The 24,898-nt window shown below is 33.4% G+C and overlaps 5 protein-coding genes across 8 annotated transcripts; 2 read left to right on the top strand and 3 right to left on the bottom strand.

Moving 5' to 3' along the window:
- Positions 1-1,248: 1,248 nt before the first annotated feature.
- Positions 1,249-4,282, top strand: LOC118052373 (non-structural maintenance of chromosomes element 4 homolog A). 3 transcript variants are annotated; one of them, XM_035063343.2, is made up of 7 exons: positions 1,249-1,599; positions 1,750-1,830; positions 2,227-2,479; positions 2,575-2,665; positions 2,949-3,165; positions 3,254-3,345; positions 3,812-4,282. In XM_035063343.2, exons 1-7 carry the CDS (start codon positions 1,419-1,421, stop codon positions 4,067-4,069), a joined length of 1,173 nt encoding a protein of 390 aa, XP_034919234.1. In that variant the 5' UTR covers positions 1,249-1,418; the 3' UTR covers positions 4,070-4,282. The 3 variants fall into 3 exon arrangements, with proteins under 3 accessions (XP_034919234.1, XP_034919243.1, XP_034919248.1); XM_035063357.2 differs by having other exon boundaries at positions 1,460-1,599; positions 2,232-2,479; XM_035063352.2 differs by having other exon boundaries at positions 1,455-1,830; positions 2,232-2,479.
- A 302-nt stretch (positions 4,283-4,584) lies between these two features.
- On the bottom strand, positions 4,585-9,816 carry LOC118052361 (enoyl-[acyl-carrier-protein] reductase [NADH] 1, chloroplastic). 2 transcript variants are annotated; one of them, XM_035063331.2, is made up of 13 exons: positions 9,593-9,816; positions 8,504-8,815; positions 7,892-8,001; positions 7,738-7,793; positions 7,551-7,635; positions 7,416-7,463; positions 6,653-6,727; positions 6,467-6,578; positions 6,327-6,378; positions 6,177-6,228; positions 6,018-6,075; positions 5,140-5,238; positions 4,585-4,871 (listed from the first exon to the last, which is right to left on the bottom strand). In XM_035063331.2, exons 2-13 carry the CDS (start codon positions 8,778-8,780, stop codon positions 4,720-4,722), a joined length of 1,176 nt encoding a protein of 391 aa, XP_034919222.1. In that variant the 5' UTR covers positions 8,781-8,815; positions 9,593-9,816; the 3' UTR covers positions 4,585-4,719. The 2 variants fall into 2 exon arrangements, with proteins under 2 accessions (XP_034919222.1, XP_034919214.1); XM_035063323.2 differs by having other exon boundaries at positions 9,619-9,814.
- Positions 9,817-13,351: 3,535 nt separating this feature from the next.
- LOC118052413 (zinc finger CCCH domain-containing protein 52) lies at positions 13,352-17,059 on the top strand. The gene is made up of 3 exons (XM_035063393.2): positions 13,352-13,637; positions 14,958-15,018; positions 16,052-17,059. The coding sequence occupies exons 1-3, from the start codon at positions 13,562-13,564 to the stop codon at positions 16,779-16,781; spliced, it is 867 nt and encodes a 288-aa protein (XP_034919284.1). The 5' UTR covers positions 13,352-13,561; the 3' UTR covers positions 16,782-17,059.
- Positions 17,060-19,118: 2,059 nt separating this feature from the next.
- Positions 19,119-20,434, bottom strand: LOC118052429 (major allergen Pru ar 1). Its single transcript, XM_035063416.2, has 2 exons — positions 19,893-20,434; positions 19,119-19,699 (listed from the first exon to the last, which is right to left on the bottom strand). Exons 1-2 carry the CDS (start codon positions 20,074-20,076, stop codon positions 19,404-19,406), a joined length of 480 nt encoding a protein of 159 aa, XP_034919307.1. The 5' UTR covers positions 20,077-20,434; the 3' UTR covers positions 19,119-19,403.
- A 478-nt stretch (positions 20,435-20,912) lies between these two features.
- LOC118052423 (11 kDa late embryogenesis abundant protein) lies at positions 20,913-21,957 on the bottom strand. The gene is made up of 2 exons (XM_035063405.2): positions 21,790-21,957; positions 20,913-21,521 (listed from the first exon to the last, which is right to left on the bottom strand). The coding sequence occupies exons 1-2, from the start codon at positions 21,874-21,876 to the stop codon at positions 21,081-21,083; spliced, it is 528 nt and encodes a 175-aa protein (XP_034919296.1). The 5' UTR covers positions 21,877-21,957; the 3' UTR covers positions 20,913-21,080.
- Positions 21,958-24,898: the final 2,941 nt, after the last annotated feature.

Raw genomic sequence — 24,898 nt, 5'->3', positions numbered from 1 at the left:
ACATGAAATTTTAGCTTTTCATTTACTGTGTTTTTGACGCAAAATTTGTGTGGGCCCCATACACAGTAAATCACGTTTTTTTTGTTACCAAACGGCTGCTGACTGTGTTTTCAATAAAACGCAGCCGCAGCCGCAGAGCCAAACGGGCTCTACATGCCCTCACCAATTTTATCAACTCCAATCAATTTTTATTTAAAATTTTTATTTAAAATAATATTATTTTAGTTTATTTATAATTAAAAAATAATATCCTTTTATTTAAACAAAACTAAAATGCACTATTTTGTTTTGTTTTTTTAAATATTAAAATAATATTGTAGATCCAAATTCACCGGAGGTTATAGGGAATGTTTATTTAGGTGATTAAGTTTTAAAAAAAATTGTTTTTTTTTTGTTTAGAAAATATTAAATTAATTTTTTTTATTTTCTTTAAAAAAAATTTAATAGTTTTAATGGGTTTATGTTAAAAATAAAAAATATAAAAAATACTGTTTTAATATATTTTTAATTTAAAAAACTGTTTTATAAAATACCGCATTACCATCACGCATTTAAATCGGATAAATACTATAACGGGTCTAATAAGTGTTCCGCCAACAGGTTCCCTCTTGGAAGTTTTAACTTTGAATAGTAGTCGATTCCTGCTATCAAGGAATACATGAAGAGTAAATTAGAAAAAAAGTAAGCGAAGAAAAGGGAAAAAAAAAGAGAGATAGAGAAAGAAAGAGAATAAGAAAGTCTTAAAAAGAAAATTGTATACATCAAACAAATACGTATCAATAACTTAAAAACGCAGGAACCCACAATTTAAAGTTCAAATCCTCAAATAATTTAGAGGGATTCTGAACTACCTGATTAAGTTTTAAATTTAATTTTTAAAAATAATTGAATACTATAAATTTTATAATTATTAAAGATTTATATAGTTAACCATTAGTTGAAGTGTACTCTGATAAAATAATAAAAAAAAAATTGAAAATTTTGCAAAATCCTCCGCATGCTTATAAAATTTCTAGGAAAAGTTTATAAAACTGCTCCTCTAAAATGGAAATTGTACATTTTGACCCTCGGTTTATAAAATCTATTCTAGTCTCACGGGCCAATACATGAAGTCCTAAAGACCCATCTCCTTTTTGCAAAAGGCCCGGTTTTAGAATCGCTTCTGCAACCGTTTATTTCCGCTCGTGCCCTCCAAAAGTCGCACGTGTCCCGATCCGTATTGAGGACGCTTCTCCATGGCTAAAAGCAGAAGAATTCCTAATTGTTAAGAAACCGCGCAGCGCAAATAAAAAGTGAGCGAAAGAAAATAGACTCTAGACATTTCTCCCCGAAAATCCTAACAATTAAATTTAAATCTCTTTCCATCTTAATTTCAAACCCTAACAATTCCCAATTCTTTCTAATAAAACCCCACCTCCATGACCCGACCCGTCAAACGCGAACCCCACATTACTCCCCATCCTGCTGCTGCTGGTAGTACTAGCAGCAGCAGCAGACTCAATAATGGTGGAGCCGAAACGAGCGATATGGGCAGTCAAGAGGCCACTGAACGGAGACTTCTCCGTTCACGTTACCGTGACGTGAAGAGAATCATAATTGGCACTCTTTTCTTTCTTTCTTTTTTTTCTTAATTTTCGTAGTTTGTTTTCGAGTCCTTTCTGTCTTCATTATTTACAAGTTTCCTTTTTATTTGGCTTTCTTCACAGTTTGACACATGAGTGATGCATTTTTGTTGAAAAAATTGAGCAGATGGAAGAGAGGACGTTGAAAGGGTTGATTCAGATAAGTTTAATTCCATTATTAATCAAGTGGAGGACTTGCACAAATTGGGTATTCACTACTTCTACGTTTCACTAATCATTTCTATTCCTTTTTTTAATTGAGAATTAAGGCTCAAATTCTTGTTCTTGGTTTAGAATTTCATCGTTCGAACACTGATGTGCATTGAGGTTTTTTTTCTTCTAATGCTAATTTCTTAGAGCTTTAATTCTTCCCGAAATTACTTCCTGAAAAGTGTTGCATTGAATGAGTGCTTCCCGTTATTCGAACTCTTTAAATTGCTCTGTAAATGGTTTTGGAAGAGTGTTTTGGTGAGAATGGTATTATTGTTTTTGTTATTGTTGATTAACTCTTGCTATTTTTGTAAAACTAATTACGGTTCTAGTAAGAATGGTCATTTATGATTTTCTTAATTGTTCTTGGTTTTGCAATTTATGTGATCTTCAGTGCAGAAACCTAGAGAACAAGTTGCTGATGCAGAGGCTTTATTGGATATAACAAACTCTTTGGTAGCGTCTGTTAAGGCGCATGGACATGATGGAATAACACCTTCAGATTTTGTCAATGGTCTCCTTAGAGATTTTGGCCGACAAGATGGGCCTGGTACTAGTGCTGACGGTAGCAGAAATTTGATTGCTTGGAAAGATATTGGAGTTGCTGTCTCGCATATTTTCAGTAGTTGTCCTGGATGCTGTACCATGTAATAGCAGCAGAACATTGTCCTTTTTGGAACACCCTTTTGTGTTGGAAAATTTTGAATGAATATTTTTTCATCTTTTTTTTTCCCCTGTTTAGGGTTGGGCCGATGGATACTGAGTTAAAGCAACGGAAGGCTGTTGTTGGTAGAAGACGTACAAGACCAACTGGAAGTGTTCAACCCCAAGAGGTGAGGGTGCTTTATATGCTTGTGCAATTGGTTTCTGTTTTGTGAAAAAAGTTGATTGAGTTGGAGTGGCAATAACCAAGTTCGACTGCTATATGCTTAACCTAGGAATGGAAAGAACTATTCTTCTGTTACTTTATCTTGTTTATTCACCTTCAAATTTTATTGAATTATTCAATTGAGACCTCAAATTGCTCATTCTTCAATCATTTCAGCATTAATATATGTATACCTGAATCCCTTGTCTGGAATCTAGGGTACCAAGCTTTCCTGTTACTTTGTGCAGGTCAATGACAGTGGTGCAAAGGAGAGAACAGATACTGACAAAAATATGGCAACCATGTTTAGTATTTTAAAGAATAAAAGAAGTGTCAAGCTTGAAAATTTGGTTTTGAATAGAAACTCTTTTGCACAGACAGTGGAGAATTTGTTTGCTTTATCATTTCTAGTTAAAGATGGAAGGGCTGAAATAAAAGTGAATGAGAATGGCTGGCATCTTGTTTGTAAGATTTTTATAAATGCTTTCATTCTAAAATGCCTTTCTCTGCCTTTTTTTTCCTTCTTATTGTCTAAGAATCCCCTACATTTCAGCTCCAAGGAATGCGCCTGATGCTGGTAAAGTAGTCTCAGGGGAGGTAGCTTACCGGCACTTTGTCTTCAGATTTGACTTCAAGGATTGGAAGGTACCTGGATCTTAGTTTGATGAATTAGATTTATATTTTTATGATAAATTTTTGCAGAATTTTTCTTTTATTTATAAATGCCGACCATTTCAAGGATTTTAGCCTAAACTGGGTTCTCTAGCAGCATAATGGAATAGTAGCACAAGTACATAAGTGCAGAATAATTGTCTTAATGATTATGGAGTAGTTATTTGAAGATTTGATTGTTGCAGCAGGTGACGACCGAAGATAAACATGTTGGTTTAACATAGTGGTAGGAAGTCCAGATAATTGAGTGTTAAGCTTTGTGTACACACTGCACTTGCCTCATATTCCTTTCACAAGAAACCACGTGCCCAATGATACATTTCCTAGTTTAATTCTTATACGTTATACCAATGTTGCATTTTCTGATAATGTATTTAGAAAATAAACAATCTTTATAGCTGGTCTAGTTTCTGATATGTGCCGACGCAAAATTTTGCAGTTGATGATATCTGCTGTTGAGGTAGGTGAGGAGCTAATGCCAAATAGGAATCAAATAAACATGACAAGTGATAGCCTAGCAGATCCGATACCTGTAGAAACTCAGGCAGGAGGACCTACCACTCCCATTCGGAAGTTCTCCAGGAACCGTGGTTTGGTTTTACAAGAGAAGACAGTTGTGGAAGACTCAACTCCTGAGAACGATAATATCCAAGTAAGAATACCCGCTATTCGGAAAGGGAAGCGAAAAATGAGGTGAGAATGTAAGCATGCGGGGGGCTTCAGCCAGAAGATATTGGGACCTTCCCATGAGTCAGTCATATAGTCGTGTACATGCATAGAATGATAGAGGTTAATCAGTATTTTAGCATTTAGGCCATCATATTAATCGTGGCCTTTTTCTCTGTGTTCCCTAGGGATTCTTTTTGGTAGAAATTTGAGAAGCAAATTAGCAACCATCTTTCCTCTGTTCTCTCATCCTCTCCCTGGTGTTTTTTTTTTTTTTTTTTTTTTTGAGCATGCTATTTTGTGAAGTTGAGACCACGATTGCTAACCAAAAATTCCTTTGACATAAAGCATCCCAATATATCTGCTGCACAAGAACACAACAGCCTCCGATTCATTTATGTTGCTTACTGAACACTAGATGATGACATAAATTAATTTTATCATTTTGATTTGTATTCTTGCTTAAAGCAGGAACATCAGGTGTGTGTGAGAGAGGGAGGGAGGGAGAGAACGACAACACCAATGTTTTAAAGCTATGGAATGTCATTAAGAAAAATAAGTTCCAATTAATTAGGTAATTGCAAGGCCTGACAAGATTTTTTGGAGGATCGATTTATTTTTTGCAAAATACAAAATTTTCAGCTGGCACAATAAACAACATTGGAATTTTAACCTCGAGCTCTAGTTATCCTTTGGAATGTCAAGATCCACAAATATTGGGCTGTCAACTCCCACTCCCATAGCATTCAAACCATTGTCCACATAAACAACTGCTCCAGTGATAGCCGAAGCCAAGGGTGAAGCCAGGAAAGCAGCTGCATTCCCCACCTCCTCTGCAACATTAGATTTCAAGCTCAGGAAGGAAGAACAAAGCATGTAATTATAAGGCAACATTTAGCTGTGAGTGCTATTACGAAACAGTTTTTCAAATTTGGTTTATTTGATTGGGGGTCAAAAATGAGTCATAGCAAGGGAAAGCCAAACTCTTAATTTTTGAACTTAGATGAACACTTTCATGTAGTTTATGTAATTGTCCTTTTTGTTTCTTTTTATATAACAGTACAATCAAATGGAGACCAATTTGTATAGTTCATAGCTTACCAGCAGATAGTTCCTTCTGTAAGGGTGCATTAGCCGATGAGTAATCGATCATCATCTCAATAAATCCAATTGCTTTCGCGGCACGACTTCGTAAGGGGCCTAAAAATATTTGTGAGAACAAATATGTGAGACACGTGCACACACAACCCTGAGTATGCAGGGTAATCTAGCATGCTCAGCATTTGACCCAGCAATCCAAAGAAGAAGAAGAAGAAGAAGGAATACAGTCAAAGACATGAATGTGCAATTCTGAGCCACCAGTTCTGTTGGTGCTCATGCTTCAGAAGATTGCATTTGCATTTCACACACCTAGAGAAGAACAACGATGCTAATGTTCAAACTTGCAGAAATATAGACAAGAGGACGGATTGGTCTACTCTTGAGTAGTGTGTATAGACAGCTCATATACCTCAAGACCCAAATGGCAGCATGATTCACAATTTGTCCAATGCAGGGATGCTCTATTTACCTATGCAAATTACAGTTAGGGTGAAGGCCTTTCCATGTTGTGCACATGGATCCACCGTGAATGGTTGCATGAAGAATTAAAGAGAGAAGCTGGCTGGCTGAACTGACTCCTTAGAGAAACACATGCATATCAAAAGGGTGTAGGGGGGATCACAGAGAATACAAGAATCTCAACTTCAGCAAGAGATCTTCTTAACAATTATCAAATGGCAACGATCTTCGGATCTCACAAGTGCAATAGATGGCTGCAGTTTCGTTCATGCTCTAAATATTTATGTTTGAAATAAAAAAATCTAAATCATTCTTGAGCATGTGCCATTGGGCCCTAAATATAGTTCAAGAGATTGTAGGATTGTTATGCTCCTAGCTTCGGCCCATGTAATTTTGTTAACTAGGAATAGCCAATATACCTGCAGATATAGTGTTGACTCTGATTTTGTGTTTTCTTCCAGCTTCAAAAGCCAGCACCTGAATCAAAAATGGAAAAATTGGAAAAATCAAAATGAATGCTAGAATATGGTAAGCTAGAGATATAGAAAAAAGAAATGGGAGAGAAATAAGAAACCCACTCGTGTATCACTCTGGAGAGCAGCCTTTGCTGAACTCATGCCTCCACCATATCTGCATATGTAACAATTTATAATTATGTTTTTGAAAGGGAAAAAAAAAAAAAGGAAGGCATGGTGACTTCTAGAAGCAATAAAAAAGCATGTGAATACCCTGGAATGATCCTTTCAGAAGCAATGTAGGTGAGAGAAATTGAAGCGCCACCTGCAATATCAACATTCAACATTGAAACTTAATTTCCAGGAAAAATCAATGGTGATGCCCAAGAAAGAAAATAGGATGATAATTATACCTGGATTCATTATTGAAACAAATTCTTTCAGTAACGAAACAAAGGAATAGCTTGAAGCTGAGATGGCAGCGAGATATCCATTCCTGGATGTCTCAAGGAGAGGTTTGCTAACCTGTGAAGTTAAGTGATTCAGTGACACAAAAATCTTGAAAAGAAGCACAAGAGGAAAAATGAATATCACAGGACCTCTGGCCCATTAGCAAGTGAATGCACAAGGATGTCAATGCTTCCAAAATCCTGCTTCACCAATTCAACAAGCTCCTGCAAGACATTACTCATTATAATCTGGTTTAGTATTTTAACTCAGCAGATGGAAAAACAAGTACATCCTAACCACCTACTCAGAAAAACAACAGATTAAGATAAGTTCAATTAATTTCATGTTTCGCAGATCACCGTGACAGATTGAGAAGGAAATGACTTTGTTTCTGAACAGAACTCAGAAGTAAATTGAACACCAAGTAGAAGCACTAGATTTATGCCCTCACAAACACTAGCATGCAATGCTGGATTCTTAATTTATGCAAATTATTTCATGAATTAAACCAAGCAGCTAGCCCTCATGAGAAAGGAAAGAACAAAACGATTATGAGAAAATAAAATGACCCGGCCATCTTATCCTGTTAGAATTACTTTTGAAAATTCATTTATTGTTACTCAAGTCAATCAGTTCAAATAAGTAGGATTGGAATCTGACCGGTATATTATAAATGCAAAAACAATTTCCACATTTAGCTTCACCATCTTTTTGTGGATGGCAATTCATAAACAAATAAACTAATTCAAACAATGTTTTATTACACGTCACGGGAATGTAACTTAAAAATTATAAACTCATATCTCATTTTCGGACTTCACCACCAAGTATCAACCAACCAACTAATGAATCAAACAGATGAATGGGTAGATATTTCATCAAGCATGGTTGGAAATAAGACAAATATGATACCTTAACAGTCCATTTTGAGGACCCTGCATAACGTTTGTTTGATTTTACCTGCACAAACCCACTAATAAGAAATACAAACAAAAATAAAAATATTATACATATCATCTAAGAAAATTGATTAAATGCTATCAATACATCCTCAGGAACATCATCTGGACTGTCATAGACTGCATCCATTGGGTAAACTTTAGTAATTTCCATTAAAGAACCATCTGGCAATCTGAAAAACAAATTGCAATAACAATCAGCAGTAAGCCAGAAATTGATCATTAAATATTGAATCATCTGCATACATTTCATGAAATGTTAAATTTTCTCTTACACGCGTGATTCATCAAATTTCCCACGCCGTAGACTGCTTTCAAATATGTTCAATGCCTGCAGAAAGAAAAATATAATTTTTGTCAGAGACTTTATTGTCAGAACTTGAGAATTACAAAGGCCACAAGGGAATAAAGTTGGATCAATTTACATACAGGCACCCATGTACCAACAATAATCTCAGCACCAGCAGCAGCAAGGGACTTCGCTATTGCCCAGCCATATCCTTGGTCATCAGCTACTCCAGCAATAAATGCTCTCTTACCTTGAGACAATGGTCCAATTGTTAGATGTACTGGATATTGTATTGTTTAGCTGGCAATCATTTCAGATCACCGCAGAAAAACATGTGGCTAGGAATAGCAGCATATATGGAATTGAAATCTTCGAATGAAATAGAAAATTCAGGGGCAACATGAGAAAGCCTCCAAGTCAAACTTATGGACTTGCAAACTAGTCGATGAACACAGTAGAAAACTCGGACCAATTGTCAAGCCATTTTTACTAATATCATTGTTTAACATTTCCTAGTTTTGCATTGTTTAATTTGAACAAAGTATGAGAACTATCAAAGGATACTTAAAGCCGCGATAGTAATTGCGGAAAATATGCAAAGATGTGAATGAATTTTGATGTCAGCCTTAGAAGGGTTGAAAACTATCAAAGGATACTTAAAGCAACTATCATAATTGTGAAAAACATGCAAAGATGTGAATGAATTTTGAAGTCAGCCTTAGAAACAATAGGGAATAAAAGAGATGCCTGACCTCTTAAATCAACAGGCAATCCTGGCAGAGGCTTGTTCTCATTCGCAGCCGACATTGCTCTGGTAACAAGCTTCTTAAATTTTATTGGTGCTGAGAAAATGCTCTGGAAAAAAGGTTGCCTTGATGAGATGTGAGAGGAGCTTGTAAGCCTATTCCAAGATGCCTCTTTAGATTCAGTACTGAAACTTGCTGCGCTTGACATGAATACTTTACGAGAAGAAGAAATGCAAGGCTTGATCATTGCCATGTTTGTGGCAGGAGTTGCAGCCGTGGCCATTTTGTAAAGTCAAATCACCAAGTATAAAAACAATTCTGCAATATTGAAAAGAAAATATATAATTAAAGCAGAAACAAGGTAAGGCCATATATCAAAACAAAAACCTGGTTCGTGTAGCTCCCAGAGGTAATTTCTAACTAACAGGAGAAAAACTTGAAGGATGAAAACTTTTTACAGTATCCAATGAAATTCACAATAACTGTAAAAAGTTCTTCCAAGAAAATCAAAATTACCGAAAGAGATTTTAAAATCTACCTTGTTCATAACTGAAAGATATAAAATGACAATGCAACTTTTTAACACTAAATTATGGCCCTAAAACTCACTCCGGTTCTGCTTTTAAAAACAAACAATTCCAAGCCAAAATATAGAATTATTCCACAGGCACAAAACATAGTATCAACTAGAAGTCCTGGAAACATTTTCACATAACAAGTTTTGCCACAAACTTCAAAACTTAACAGGACCACTCTCAATTCCATTATACAGAACAATTTACATGGACCACATTTATGTACAAAGCATGCGAGGCCTAGATTGACGATGCAAAGAAAACATAGATGAAACATGAAATAAAAGTATATGTCTGGTGTAAACAATCATCCATGTAGCCAATACCAATACATTTTGAGGTGCCCAGTTGAGAGATGATCACAAAAACAATAGCAAAGTATGTGTTCAGTCAAGATTAAGCGCACCAACATTTCATTTCTTGATCAATATGAAGAGCAGGAAAACACTTGAAATGAGAACCAACAGAAATACTAATGTACTAGATTGAATTGTTAACACAAAAATCATGAGACACTGACCATGTCAAGATCATTTTGAAACTCACCTCTGTTGTGAGTGTGATGGCCGAGATTTGAGCCAGAAAGAAGGGGTCTTTTGTTTGGATACAAAAGGAAAATGTGTTGATTTGGTTTATAAATTAAGTTGGTGGTTTGGGGTTTCGATGAAACCAAAGTTTTGGTTTTGTTTGGTGACAGTTGGTTTGGAAGCTTTGAAATTGCCGCAGGAACTGGTAGAGAGAGCTTTCCCTGTTGGTTTTGGCGCCCGTTTGGAAATACTCTTTTGCCCCCCTGCTGGGCCTGAACCCAGTAGAACCTTGTAAGAAGTGCTTGAATGCTTTTATAAAAGTATTTATTAATCTGTACTTTTAAATTGTTTTTTTTTTTTTTGTTTTAGTGTACACCTAGTTTTTAGTGAAATCGTAATTTCACTAGAATATAGCGGTAAAATTGTAATTTCGTGGAATCAGGACTAAACTGTAATTTCTGTTATCTTCAACCGCCACGCAGATTTTCTAGCTTGCAGCACTAATTTTCTCTACACAATGCTACCATATTTCTCTATTTTCTTTCTAATATCCAAATTTCTTAAGTTTTATCCAAAACACATAAAAAATATATTTCAATTAAACAAACCACGTAACAGTCCATCTCTACTTTACTTCAATTCATGTTCATATGAATATGTTTTTACCCACACGCTAATAATTTCAACAAATCCACTAACATATAATTAACATCACATAAACCCTAGAATTCAACAAGTTTATATAAGAAAATAAACTCATATAACAAAATTTTAAAAAAATAAAGAAAAATTACTCAAACATAAGGATTTTATGGTTAATAGCTAGTTTGGGATTTGGGAAAAGTTGCATAAATTAATTGGAAGAAGAATAAGCTCTTGCTGAAAACACAGTGAAAAAAGAAATGAACCGATGAGGCACATGTGCTCACACATACACATATATAAAGCCAAGGCTTAAGAGGCTGTTTGGCACTGCGGTGCAACTTGTTTTTTATAAAATTTCAAAAGTTTTTTTTTTTACTAAAATTAAGTGCGGTTTGTACTTTCTGGATTGTTTTAATGTGCTGATATCAAAAATAATTTTTAAAAAATAAAAAAACATTATTGGCATGCTTTTCAGCACGAAAAGCTATTTGAAAAGCAACCGCTACCACACTCCCAAACACCCTTTAAATCAAGCTAATTCTAAACAATTGGGCTAGAGTCAAAGGGCCATCAAATTAAAAGAAAAAATTGGTCAAACACGTGATAGATCTAAAAAGCTAAAATTAAACCGAATAAAAAAACTATTTTACATGTGTGATCCATTTTTTCAGCAATATAAAAAATCCAAACCATATTCAAGAAACTCCTCTAAGTAGTTCAATATAAGTAGGATTATTTAAGAACACTCTCTTGTCAATTTTTTTAATTTGAGAAAAAACTCATTCTTAAGTTCAAATAGTTTTTTTCCTAGTCCTGCGGATATTCAATCAAAGCATTTGCACTTCCATAATCCTTTATGCAAACCTCAAATTATAATCTTTTAACATTAATTACATTACTTTCCAAGCCAAGAACGATTCCTTGAATGAACATCTCAACTCTATCACCTTTTTTTAGCTCTACTATGTTTTGAGTTATTGATAATTATTTATGGAATGTTGTCGAAAATATTGATAAGTTCACTATTTTTCTATTTAAGAAAATCAATTTTGGTTCCATTAATTTTAGAGTTATTTTTAATCACATGTGAAGCATATTCTCTATGATTTTTTTTTTCATCAAAACTCACTTTTAGGAAAACTCTCTCAACATGTTGCTCAACTAATATAACAAGAACTTCGTTGGCATGCTTAGGATCATCATAAACTAAGATTTATACATCAAAATCTTCTCCTTTACTATCATTTTTCTCATTCTCATTGAATTTCAATGGTTGATTCCAATCCATAAAAAATCTAAAATCATAAAAAAAAAAAAAAAACTAGCTTCTTTAGCACTTTTTTCTTGTTAAATTTTCCCTTGTATATCCCGATAAAAAGAATGCATCGTATGATTATTATTGCTAAAAGAACCATTTCCAAGAACATAAACTTTTATATCAAATTCTCGATATGGAATTTTATTACTTTTTCTTTGATGTTGAAAAAAAGAATCATCACTTGAATCATGGTGTGTTTTGTGAAGGAAATAATTGATTTTATTATCATTATGGTTTCAATTCATAAATTGATCAAATTGCTCTTGGATTTGTTGGATATGCCTTCTCATTTCATTAATTTTAAGAGCACGAATTTGCCTCTCAAATTCTTGCACACGATGTTCATAAACAATCATGATTTTAAACTTAAAATTCTAATACTAACTTGATATTGATATGATATAAATATCATAACGTAACGGATAATTCACATAAAAAAATAATTTTGCTCATCGCTCAAATGTGCAAAACCAAAGAGATATAAAAACAAACAACTCACTATTTTAATGATAAAAATTAAATCACAACTTTAGAGATACAAAGTTAAGGTATAAGTCCACCATTAAAAAATGAGATATAAAACTTGATAGCTTGTCAAAAGACCGAGTCAAAGACTCTGAATTCAAATTTTATCAAAAAATCATTAATACATGATCTGAATCATAAATATATATCTAGAACAACTCTCCAAGTATAGGGAAACACTAAAATGATATTATTAAGATCTAAATAAATGAATTAGATAGAAAACTAGACTAATATTAACTAGCACACAATTAAACATAAACAAACACTTAGAAAACTTAAAAAACCAAAATAAGTATAACTTCTTACAGAAAACTCTAATGCATGTATGATTAGACAACCTTGAAAAATCACATTCTAATCTTGAAAAACATATATGATAGACTTATTTTCCTATACAATGAAGACATTCAAATCCAGGCACAAAGTTGTCTCACGAGCTAACAATAAACATTATCAATGACTTTATTTGAATTGCCAACCCAAACTTAAGTAGTTTAAAATTTTAATTGTTTTTTCAGTTTTAGGTTTATAAGATCAAAATCGAACCAAACCAGTTTGTTTTATCAAAATTTTAATTATTTTTTTTCACGGTTTGATTTTTTCGATTATTTTTTTTTATTTTTCTCAGTTTAATCAATTTTTTAGTTTTTTTGCTCACCCCTATCATCAATCATGATTGTTTTATAACACAAAAAAATCATTATTTTAAAATTCATTTGGGTTGACCCGTCATATAGATGATTCAAGATTAAGGCTGAACTTTAATAAAAAATAAAAAAATAAATTATTTTAGTATAATATTAATAAAAAATTGGATTGATGAATTATTCAACCTAAAAAAAACCTATTATTTTTTTGGTTTTTAAATGATATTAATTCTATTTTTTTATAAAATAAAAAAATAATCTAACTTAAATTAACCCGAATGAAGTTATTTTTATCCGTAACTTAACTTGTTCTTAATGAATTTCTAAAGTAAGTTCAAGTTTGTATTTAATAATATGATATATAAAGCTTTGTAAAAGTATTTTTTTAATAAAAAATACATTAAAAATATTTATTTATTTAATTCTTATATCACTTTATTAAAATCATAAAAAATAACTTTAAAAAATATTAATTTAACATATTTTTAAATAAAAAATAATTTAAAAACATTTTATAAAACGGAATGATGGAGTATAAAAACAGTGGAAAAAACCCCCCCTCTAATAATCCTGCAAATAAATATAAAATAATAAATAAAACTCCTCTAAAATAACCAATCATTAAAATATAAAAATAGTTCTCTCTCTCTATTCGAGCCCTGCCAGCTTTAGCTGCTTCTCCAGAAAGAAAACCCTTATCTGGGGGTGAGGGTTTATGCTCCTGTTTCTATATCTCTTGTCAGATTCAGGGCGTTAACTCTTTGAGTTCATTACCTAATTGGGATTTTCCAGCTCGTTTTTATTTGGATCTGAGATTTAAATCGATGATGGATACAAGAAAGAGAGGGAGACCTGACTTCGGCACTAATGGTTATGGTGGATTCAAGAAATCTAAGCAAGGTCAGTTCTTTCTCTTAATTTCAATATCCAGCAACTTAATTCTTTAATTACTATCTGGGTTTTATGGGGTTCATATTTTTTTAGTGATTTATTTATGCTTTTGATCTTTCTTTTTTTCTGGATTTCTATGTCTTAGCTATTAAGAATTTGTTATCTGTACAGTGTTTCTTTAAGGAGAAACTTAGGCACATACGTTCAAGGAAAAATCTATAATCCTTTGCTTGTTTTAAAATTTAGGTACACGTCAAGAATGGAACTTCTAATCCGAGGAAAAACTGGTTGATTGTTATCTTTGTTGTTTTGTTTTGTTTTCTTTCTAAGATGTAATTTATGGTTTTATATTCTTGTTAGAAAGTTTAAAGCATGGTGTCTTGGGGGTTAGCTGCTTAGGCTTTCTTTTACATTGGTTGCAGCTGTAATTTGGCTTGCGTGCATGCCTCACCTTTGTTGCTATTTCACTGGTAGGAATTAACCTCACTAGCTTTGATTTTAGTTGTGATTTGCTTGCTTATCCCACCGCTTCTGCTCTGTTTTGAATGCTGGCATGTTATTGTCAGGCACTACCTCTAATGTCCTTGTTAAATAAAAAATTTAACTGTCGTTTGTCGTTGAACATGCAAAAATTTTGTCTCTAGAAACTTGCATTTATTACAAGTTATACTGTAGGCACCGATATTGTAGCATTCATTTATTGGGTGAAAAGCTGCAAACAGAATACTTCAAACCATGCAAGCACTCAAATTAAATTATCCACAAACTTTAAGAACTGTTTCTCATTATCAAAAGATTGCCCTTTATTTGAGTAATATAATGTTTTATATTAACCCAATCATCCTTCAATGACTTTGAGAGATTTTTGGTTTTTCCTCAAACTCACTTTTGTTACATATTTGTAAAATCACCAAACATAACTAACAATATACAGCTTCAAACACAAATACATTTGGCCAAACAAAAACCAAATCATCTCCAAGCATCAATTAAACATGCCCTGAACAAAGTGAAACTCACAAAAAAAACAACAACACCCATAAACTTCATTGGAGACTTTGGTTTACTGATGAAGTAAAAAAACAGTGACAGGGTTACCCATATAAGTGGATGCTACATAAGGGTTAAAAATTTGTTGGAATGTAATTGTCAATGCGCATCTCTCATTATGCCTTATGCATTCTTTATGTTAGTTGGGCGATTTTATTTAAAGAGCTTCAGTTTTTGTAGGGAATGCTACTAGTATTAAACTTTGGAATATTCTAGAGTAAGCAGATTAAGAATCTGAAAATCTTTTAACTAAGAACAAGTAATGAATGTTTGTAACAGAAATGGACTCCTTATCAACTGGTGTAGGAAGCAAATCGAAGCCATGCACCAAGTTTTTCAGGTTCAAATCTTCTCACCTAAATAAGTATCTTGAATTTCATCTTCTATCCTTTAATATTTAGAAGTTACTGTAATTTTTTATTTATTTTTTATTTCACAATATAAGTTATGTACTGCCCTAATGAAGTGGGTATTTAGCTGTTATACAGGTCCTTAATCATAACTGTGCTTTGTTCAGACGAAGTTAATTAATGGAATTTCATTAGAGACTTTGATTTACTATTGAACTACAAAAAAGATAATTGCTTGCTGGAATACAGTTGACACTAAGACAGTTATTTGAAGATTGATATTATTTTTATACCAAGGAATGCCTTCTGGCTGTCCCTGCTTCTTTAACAACAGTAATATTTAACATTAGGTTCAGCTATTGAACCCACTTCCTGTTGATAAATGTGGAATCTGTTAAGATAAATCTCAGGTATGATGCCAGAAATTTCGAATAAAGGATTTTGCTGACATGGACTTGTATTACTATAGCAGCAAGTTCTATTTTTATAGATTTGTATCAGTTTGTGATCGCTATGTTATTAGTCATGCCACTGAAGTTTATGCTATGCTATCTTCTAGTCAATGATAAAGTTAACAGTTTGGAGTCTTGTTACCTTAGCATGTCATCACGTTATGGAATCTTAGTTTAATTGCATCAGCTATTTCCCTTATTTCTGGTTATAACAGAATTTTGACATGAAATTTCATTTTTATAGGAGGTAGCGTGTTCTGCTTTCATTCCTGATATTTGGGGATGCTGTTATACAGCATTCATCATGTGAACCTGCATTATTATCAGAGTTAATTGCCTTTTGGTTATTGTGTGCAGTCGATAGTTAGAAGAATAAGCTTGTAGTCAAGCATTTCAATCTTTTTTAATTGTCAAGTGATAGTTGCAGGCCTTATTTGTTCAATTAGTATTTAGCTTTTAGATGAAGTATTTTTTTGACTGTTAAGCAGTATCATTTATTTTACTTTTATAAATGGTGGATTGGCTTGCAGAACTGATTTCTTCTTTTTCTTGGTTATGCATTGGATTGCAGTACTGCTGGCTGTCCATTTGGCGAGAGCTGCCACTTTCTCCACCATGTTCCCGGTGGCTACAAGGCTGTGGCCCAGATGGTGAATCTGGGACCTACTGTCGCTTTATCGCCTGTCCCTAACAGCTCTGCTCCGTCTGCTGTTAAAAGCCGGCTATGCAAAAAATACAATAGTGCTGAAGGTTGCAAATTTGGTGATAAATGCCATTTTGCGCATGGCGAGTGGGAACTTGGCAAGGCTTTTGTTCCATCCCACAACGATCCTCATGCTGCTGGAAGTGTTCCAGGACGTCTGGGTGGTCGGGTGGAGCCACCCCCTCCTGGCCCTGCCACCAGCTTTGGTGTCTTTGCCACCACTACAAGAATCAGTGTAGATGCCTCCCTTGCTGGATCCATCATTGGTAAGGCTGGTGTGCATTCCAAGCAGATCTGCCGCCAAACAGGAATCAAGCTATCTATTAAGGAGCATGAAACAAATCCAAGTCTCAAGAACATTGAGCTAGAGGGGTCATTGGAACAGATTGCCCAGGCTAGTAAGATGGTAGAAGAGCTTGTGAGGGTGACTTCAGCAAATGCCGCTGCAAAAACCTCTGGGGGTCATGGGGGCCATGCCAACCCAGGAAGCAACTATAAGACCAAGTTGTGTGACAATTTTGCCAAAGGGTCTTGCACTTTTGGTCAAAGGTGCCATTTTGCTCATGGGGCTGCCGAATTGCGCAAGTCATCAGTGTGAGTGGACTCTTCAGTTTTCCTAGTTAGTTTATGGCTCTAGCTGTCGTGCAGTCTTTGTATGAGTGAGCTCTATTTTAGTTCTGGCTGTGCAATGGTACTTAGCGAGAGAAAATTATGATCTTGCTTTTTTGGGGCTTCTTGTATACTTTTTAGAACTATCATAGCTTTAGCTTCCAATCTTCCTCAATTTTATGTATCATACTCTGCCAGCTTGTCGATTCTGAACCTGGATTTATGTTTCCGAGTAGATAATAATAGCTTTGTCTGATTTGCTAGAAACGCTGGACTTTTGTATGTTATGACATTACTTTCTCTAAGGACTTGTATTGCAAACTGCAATTCTTCTGTTTCACACTCTAAAGCCTTCGAATTATTCAATGGCGATTTCTACCTGATCATGACCAGGTGCAAAACTTTCTATAATTGTTCGGTTTCTTATCATGGTTTGAGAGGTTTTAATCGGACAAGGTTTTTCCCTGTAATGCAATAAGATACAGAGACTACAAGCATACAGAGTGTAAAATATCACTGCAGAATAAAGTCATTGCCCTAGGTATTCAATTTCTCGAATCAATGCCGAGGCACATTAACCGTAATTACCTCATGAAGTGTGCCCAGGTGCTTGCATATGGTTAGTTCAACAGAATACAGAGATTCTATCTGTCTTATGTTCTCCATTATAAAAGTAGGTGTTCATGGTGGGATTTCTAAAGTTGATGCGTGGGGTGTTCTTGAAAACGAAAGACGAGAGTTTGTAATGGGTTTCAGACAGTACAAGAATAGCTGCAAAACACGTCGCGGTATATTTTATTATACATTGCTTTTCTGATACCCCTCGTGGGTCAAATTGAAGTGGACCATATTTAAATTATTATTTTAACATTATTTATGTTCCTTTTTTTTTTAAGATGGAAAATTAGTAGTTTGCTCTTACACTGCTGATATATTTTTTTTACTGTAGAAAATATATTAAAATAATATAAATAGTTTTTATGTTCAAAAAATTGAGATTCTAGTCATTGAATTGAATGAGATTAATAATCTCAGTTAATTTAATAACATGATTAAATAATAAAATATCAACAATAAATTAAGAGGAAAAAATGACAAGGATTCAATGCAAAAAATAAACACTTTTTAATATTATAAAAATATATTTATACAATATTCATAAAAGAGATGCTTTTGTTTTTAAAGAAGAGAAATTTGATAACATGTTAATCTTGATTAATTTAATAATATGATAAAAATATAAGACAAAAAAAAATATCAAATGATTAAATTGAAAAAAAAATTAATTCATGTTAACTTTTCAATTTACATGAATAAAATAAAATAAAATTATCATGTAAAGTTGTATATATTAAAAATCTTATAAAAAATAATTTTTTAAAAAAACAAATTCAATCTATATAATTTTTTTTAAAAAAAATCCTCAGATGAGCTATACCACACTCAAAAAATTAAACACGCCTATCATAAAAAATAATTATATAAAAAAAAAAGGCTAAATAAACTAAACAAACCATCTAGAAGAGATATTAATCGCAATATGAATTTTTTTTTATCTAACCTATGGTGAAACACGGGTCAGATAAGAGTATTTGTTTAAACTTATTTATTTATTTATTTATTGTAGTGACAATCTAGTTTACGAGGATGTATCAATTGAATTTTCCATCGGAAAGTTTCTTCTTAGCAAACCATATAGAAAAGTCACAAACTTCAACATCAATACTCTGAAATTAAACAAAATTGTTTGAAGTTAATGATTATGTAAATCTGAAATTATCTTGAAGTTTGTAGGACTCAAATTAATTCTTTAAGAATCAAACTTAAAATCTAACCAGTTAAATTACACCCGATTTATTATTGGTGAAATAATTCTATCAACAAACTAGTTGCCGATTAAAAATGAGTAGCAAAATCCAATTTTTTTAACGTAAATATTCCATTACTCCCTCAATCAGCATTTGATATTGGTAATGAAAGTACCGAAAGAAATAAAATCGGTGACTATATATTTTTGATGACATGTTTTTGTTGGCAATTAGAAATAACGATATAATATTTGCCTAAACTCCGACGTGTGTCTATATGTGCGCGGCGGGGCAGGTAAAGTGTAGTGACTGAATGAGACTAGGAAGTAATTAATGGATGGTTTTGGATGCCTAAATTGCTCCAGAGGAAATGCAAGAACACAGTTCTGTTTTCTTTAATGGATAATTACCATGAAAGCACCTAAACCACGATGTATTTGATTAGAAGTCTAGTCTAGAAGCAACTCACTTCTGCGAAGCATGGCAGAGGAGATAGTCTGGAATTCAAGGAGATCAGCTTACAGGAAAAAAAAAAAAAAAACACATAACAAAATGCTTCTATTATTTGTAATTGTAGACACTTGATCAAGCATGACTTTTGTCACTCGACAGAGTACAGTAAGCAATTGACCAGAATAGCAAACACTAACTATTATCTGATGGCAAAATATGCCAAGAACAAAGGGAGAAAAATCATCGCAACGCCAAAGACAGGTTCTGGATAGATTGAAAAAGCTTGAAAGCCACACCGAAGTCGCCCCAAGATTGTTCTGATGAACGTAGAAATATGGAAGTTTTCAGATTTAGGCATCAGGATTTGCCAAGAAGTAAGCCTCAACAGCCTTGAACAAGCCTGCAGTCTTTTTGCCATACACGTCCTTGATTTGATCTTTGTTCACCTCAGCATCACCCTTGATGTAATATGTGCTGGTTCTCTTGCAGATGGATCCTCCTTCAGGAGTGGGAATAAATTTGTGCTCGTAAGTGACCTTCTCAACTGCATCCTTCCAGACATCAGCTTCAATCAAGCTAAAGCTGTAGGTCAAGTTCTCTTCATCAATGGCTTCAATCTTCTGCTTGGCATAATTGAGTTCCTTACCTGCAAGTGAAAAGTGAGACCATTACCTCTTTCTGCAATACATATGTTGATACGCAGTTTCAGAAGTTACGTTGCTGCTAGGCTATAACTTAATCCGCAAGGATATTTCTTGATTTTGAAGACAGAAGACAAGAGTTTTCAATAACTAAACAGGTTGATTAATTAAGCTAACTAGAAGAGAAAAATGACTAACCTTCAGTAAAAGTGATCTTTCTAATGGTTCCCGGCCCTCCATTTCCTTCGATTATCTCAGAGCTCTTAATGTGCTCGGGAAGAATTTTAGGCATAAGAGTGTCGATATCAAGGCAATATGCCTTGAAAAGCTTGGCTGGTGCGACGGCAACGGGAAACTCGTTTTCCAAAGTGATGACACCCATTGTAATCCTGGTTTTGGAGAACGTACAAGTTTGAGAAGGAGAGGAATTTGTTGATTCGTGGGATGGTTTAGAGGTGAAGAAATGAAAGAAGCAGAGGTGCTATTTATAGGATGAGCTCAAGGTGATGCTGTGTGAAATATCATGTTAAAAATGGTCAAAGCCATCGACAAAATTCTTCATATCGCCAGGCGATCAATTATTTTATAGGCCAAAACTCAATTTTTTAATGAAATTTGTTATCCAATTCAAAGGAACTGCCTATCAAAATAGACATATACTCTGTTCTAGATGTTGCACCTGTAAGCCGTCCCATTGTTTAATAGAATGTGAGAAACATTAGCATTCGAGTAATTGAAGCATATAATACTCTTTCTTTTTTAGGTTTTGTATTTTTAGGTGAATGAGTGAGTGTGCCTTTGTTGAAAGTTAAGGCGGCGATTGAATTGAACTATACTTTCAGCCATTGCTGTTGTCGATCGTCGGCGTTACAATTTTGGCTAAAAATGTCTCTTCTCCCCCTTTTCTTATCAATTTCATCTCATTGTTTATCTTGTTCAGGATGTAGAGATATTCAGTGCATTTAGGCATTGCTCAGTGCGCGCAGGCAGGTTGGATAATGTAACGTAATTCCTCAATTGCACTTTTAATTCATCAAATTGAACTTTTAATTCAGAATTGTCGTCCTGAAACAAGTTTTCAGGAATGATTGGTAATTATTTTTAGAGGTAAAACATTTTTAGAGGTAAAAAAAACCTCAAGAGAGAACAAACTTGGCAGATCTAAGCATCACATGGAGCTCGACATGCTCCAAACGTCAAAACTAGATTTCATGGTCATTATTCAAATAAAAACATTAAAATTTATGGTTAACACGCCGAAGTAGATAGAGAACACATGAAAAGTAACGAAAGAAACAACATTCTGAACATAAAGACACCAAATACTTAAAAACTACAATAGATGGAAGCCCAAATGACCCATAAAGTATTCAGACCACCCGTAATTTAAAGCTGCCAGCCAGGTGCATTGTTTCCGGTTCCCGTCCCTGTAGTATATCCGGTGCCACCAGTCCCAGTGCCAAATGCAGCGCCACCGGCACGCGTATTATGGCCAGTGGTGTCACCTGGAAGCCCACCTGGATGTGTCCTCACCACACCGTCCTCCACTTGCCCACCATATGGCTGTCCGGTTCCATGTCCTGGCATAGCCGACATTTGATGAGTGCCCATGGGGTAACCAGTGACCCCAGTGGCTGAATGGGTGTGGCTGTCATGGCCACCTGTCATGTAGCCACCAGTACCTTCAGTTGCTGAAGCAGCATGCTTCGACGCCGCATTGTGCTGTTTTGCATCTTGTTTATTGAGCTCTGCTTGTGTCATCCTCTCTTGTTTCTTTTCTCTTGCCATTTCTTTCTGCGCTGGATCATGTGCAGACATCTTCTCTACCTGCAAAAAGTTGTACCATTGGCCTTTAGGAACAAAATTTGCCTAAAACCTAATTAGTTAAACTAAAAAAACGTAACTTTATCGTTTGATTTCAGTTTTTAATCCTTTCTGAGTGAGATTTTGTCTTGAGAAAATGTAACTGGTAATTTCATAAAAGAAAATGTCTAAATTATTGAACATTAATTGAGATCCTGAATAAAAACTAATTACTTAACAGACAAATAATTGGGGGGGAAAACAAAGGAGACGAAGAATCAAAATGATAAACCTTCTCTTGCACAGAAGCTTTGGTCTTCTCCATGCCAGACGTGGCAGAGGCGGCAACGTTAGCGGCGGCTTCCTTCATGCCTTGCATTTTCTCGTTTTCTTTTCTTACTGTCAAGTATCAACTGATCAGATGTTTTTTTTTCTCGGATGATCATTACAACCATAACAGCCAGGATTATATAGAATCATAAAGTTTCTGGGATGTTGACACGTGTAACTTGCATGGCACACGTGGTGCTTAATGGGAGATCCTTTGTGTCTTCTTCTGGTAGATTTTAGCCACATGGGATCTGGATAAGCATAAATGGAGGTTTACGGCGGTTCAAGGAGCTAGTCTCTGTACGTGGCAGGTAGTGTGAGAAGCGTGGCCACACGAAAGAGCTTGTATTTCTTACACGTATGGTCCTTGTTAAACGTGACCCGAGTAGGCTATGAATTGGACCCGCACATTTGTACCTTTTTGAAGTTGACGCCTAGATCTTTTCTAGAATCCATCCATAGGCTTTAGATTGTAGATATTTTTTGCATGAGGGGGTGGAACAAGCGTAGTTTTGAAATTCAGCCTAATTTAATATGTTAATTTTAAATTTAGCTGGACCTAGAATTGGAATTGAATTAGGTTTGAAAAATTAAAAAAAAAAATTCGGGATAATTCAATAAAATTTGCTTAAAATTTCGGGTGTAATCCATTAATTTTTATTTTTTTTACTAAAATAATATCATTTTAATTTTAAAAAAAATAATTAACCTGGACGATCTGATGATACGGTCAAAACTTGAACCTTGAACCAGATTGGGTTTAAAAATTATGCGATAAAAAATAAAATTAATTTTGAAAAAATTAATTTCTGCAACTTGAAAGTTATAAGAAATCAATAAATAGAGATGTCAATTTATCCAATGCTTACAATGTGTTTTGTGAATAACATTTGATTGTGGTTTTGACACTTAATTTACTTTTTAAATATTTCGTAATATTTTAAAAACTAATATCGTAATATTTTTGTATGTCTTATTTTTAAAATTATATTTTATGACTTTTTAAAAATCAAAGCCAAAACTGCAATTTTTCCAAACAGAAAAGATGTGTTTGATTGATGCCTTAACTACTCAAATGTTATATATTTAAACTAGTTTATCCACTAGCGTTTTTATTTATTTATGGGTGGGATACAAATTTTTTAAAATGTGAAAAAACATAATTAGATTATTAATTTTTTTTAATATTGTAACTTGAAAAATCCTTATCCATCTCTTTTATTGATTTTTCAGTTAACTTGTAACCCTATAAAGATTATGGACTCCATCAAATTGAATTTATTTTTTTATTTTATTATATGATAGAAAATAACAAGATTAATTTATTATCAACCCAATACTAAATAATAAAATTAAAAAAAACCACATAAAATAATCAAAGAATAAATATACAAAAAGTGTAAAAAAATCTCAACTTGACTTTTTTGATTAATATTTAATTATTTCATCAAATCCGCGACCTGGATTGTCCACTTTATTTTATCAATTTAAATTTTTTTATTTTATTATATGTTAAAAAAATATAAAAAATGATTTATTACCATTTAATATTGGATAAAATTAAATAAAAATTATCCACTAAAAAAATAGATTTGAATAAAATATTAAAAAAATCCAAAAAACCAAGATGGCTAAGAAAAAATACACTCAGTCACAATGGGTTGGATTTGGCCGAGAGAGCTTGGTGCGTGGACATAAGGGAAGCCCAATCACTTGAATAACAGGTCATATATGTTTATTTTAAATTAAATAGTGCGCTAAGCGTGACTCGAACCTGTGCCCTTGCAGGTGCCCGCGTATTTCAACAGTTGGAGCTGAGGCACCAGTTTGTTCTAAAACGCTTTAAACAATATAGTAACCTTTTTTTGTTAGTAAAAAATAAATCTTGGCGGCCCAGCTCTCGAACAGACGACATCACGCGGTGACCACTGAACTACAACACAAAGCTTCTAACCCGACAATTTAAACAACATATTAACTCGTCACACTAGTTATATGAACAGTGAAATTAACCTTCAACTTTTTTAGTTTTTGGTATTTACACAAGCATCAAATTTGATGTGGCCGGGCTTAAAATAACAGGTAATTTTAAAAAATTGGGTATGAATTTTTTATAATTAGATGATGATGCATTGAGTTTAAACTCAAGAAAAGATTTGATCACATGATATATCAAAATAGTAGCTTAAAAAAGCTCTAACTTCTTATCTGATCGTTAGATCAAGTTGAAATTTTTACAAGAAATTTTGAAATATGTTTTTCTTGTGATGGCCATTACATTGCTACACGAACTATCAAATATTCAAGTATAAAAAATCTTACTCAAATCTCTAATTTTGATAATTTTGTTATTTTTCTTATTATTTTTAGTTTTCATACAACGTTTCAAATTTTATGATTGTTTTCGTGGTATTTTTATTTTTTATTTTTGTTTTCTAGTTGAGATAAGGTTCATAGTGTATTTAAGGTTTTATAATTCTTTATCAATATTATTTTTAAAAAGAATAAACTAGTTAATTTAAGGATATTTGTAGTTTTTTTTATTCATTAAATATCTATATTCTGTGTTTATTATTGTTTTTATCTTTCATCTGCATCAAAATTCTTTCATTAAATGGTTCAAGGGACAAATGCTCTTTTACTTCATAAAGCAGCCACAAAAATAAATTTATTATCCATGTAAGTATATTATAATTTTAGAAAGTGACTCATTCTTATATCAATATGTTCTTGTTGCAATTGATTGAGATTTACATGTTCTATTATTATAATGTGTTTTTTATATTATTTGCCTCGAAACTGTACCACTTTGGAAAACATTTAGCAATCATTTTCACAATACGTATAAGAGATAATATTTAAGTTTTTTAAGAAATAATTTTTCCTTAATTTTTTGAGAATCAAGAAACTTCACTATTAAGACCTCACGTATATAAAAGAATCATTGTTTTCTCTACTAAAAGGATTAGAAAATATTATGGTATTTCATTGTCTATATGAACAACAAAGTAGCAAAATAGATATTCTATTATTATTTTGATATCAATGAGCAATATTTTTTTAAAAAAATT

Source organism: Populus alba, chromosome 16 (assembly GCF_005239225.2).
Source record: "Populus alba chromosome 16, ASM523922v2, whole genome shotgun sequence".
Taxonomy (NCBI): domain Eukaryota; kingdom Viridiplantae; phylum Streptophyta; class Magnoliopsida; order Malpighiales; family Salicaceae; genus Populus; species Populus alba.
The sequence above is the reverse complement of the archived record's forward strand: the minus strand, read 5'-3'. Positions and strand labels throughout refer to the sequence as shown.

Coding starts and splice junctions, on each gene's coding strand:
- LOC118052429 (XM_035063416.2), bottom strand. CDS start 20,076: ATGGGTGTCATCACTTTGGAAAACGAGTTTCCCGTTGCCGTCGCACCA. Junction 19,700..19,892: donor AAAGATCACTTTTACTGAAG/GTTAGTCATTTT, acceptor TTTCACTTGCAG/GTAAGGAACTCAATTATGCC.
- LOC118052373 (XM_035063343.2), top strand. CDS start 1,419: ATGACCCGACCCGTCAAACGCGAACCCCACATTACTCCCCATCCTGCT. Junction 2,480..2,574: donor TGTCCTGGATGCTGTACCAT/GTAATAGCAGCA, acceptor TCCCCTGTTTAG/GGTTGGGCCGATGGATACTG. Junction 3,166..3,253: donor GAATGGCTGGCATCTTGTTT/GTAAGATTTTTA, acceptor CCTACATTTCAG/CTCCAAGGAATGCGCCTGAT.
- LOC118052413 (XM_035063393.2), top strand. CDS start 13,562: ATGATGGATACAAGAAAGAGAGGGAGACCTGACTTCGGCACTAATGGT. Junction 13,638..14,957: donor ATTCAAGAAATCTAAGCAAG/GTCAGTTCTTTC, acceptor TGTTTGTAACAG/AAATGGACTCCTTATCAACT. Junction 15,019..16,051: donor CCATGCACCAAGTTTTTCAG/GTTCAAATCTTC, acceptor ATTGGATTGCAG/TACTGCTGGCTGTCCATTTG.
- LOC118052361 (XM_035063331.2), bottom strand. CDS start 8,780: ATGGCCACGGCTGCAACTCCTGCCACAAACATGGCAATGATCAAGCCT. Junction 7,794..7,891: donor TTGTTGGTACATGGGTGCCT/GTATGTAAATTG, acceptor TTCTTTCTGCAG/GCATTGAACATATTTGAAAG. Junction 6,229..6,326: donor TCTGAAAGGATCATTCCAGG/GTATTCACATGC, acceptor TTACATATGCAG/ATATGGTGGAGGCATGAGTT.
- LOC118052423 (XM_035063405.2), bottom strand. CDS start 21,876: ATGCAAGGCATGAAGGAAGCCGCCGCTAACGTTGCCGCCTCTGCCACG. Junction 21,522..21,789: donor AAGCTTCTGTGCAAGAGAAG/GTTTATCATTTT, acceptor AACTTTTTGCAG/GTAGAGAAGATGTCTGCACA.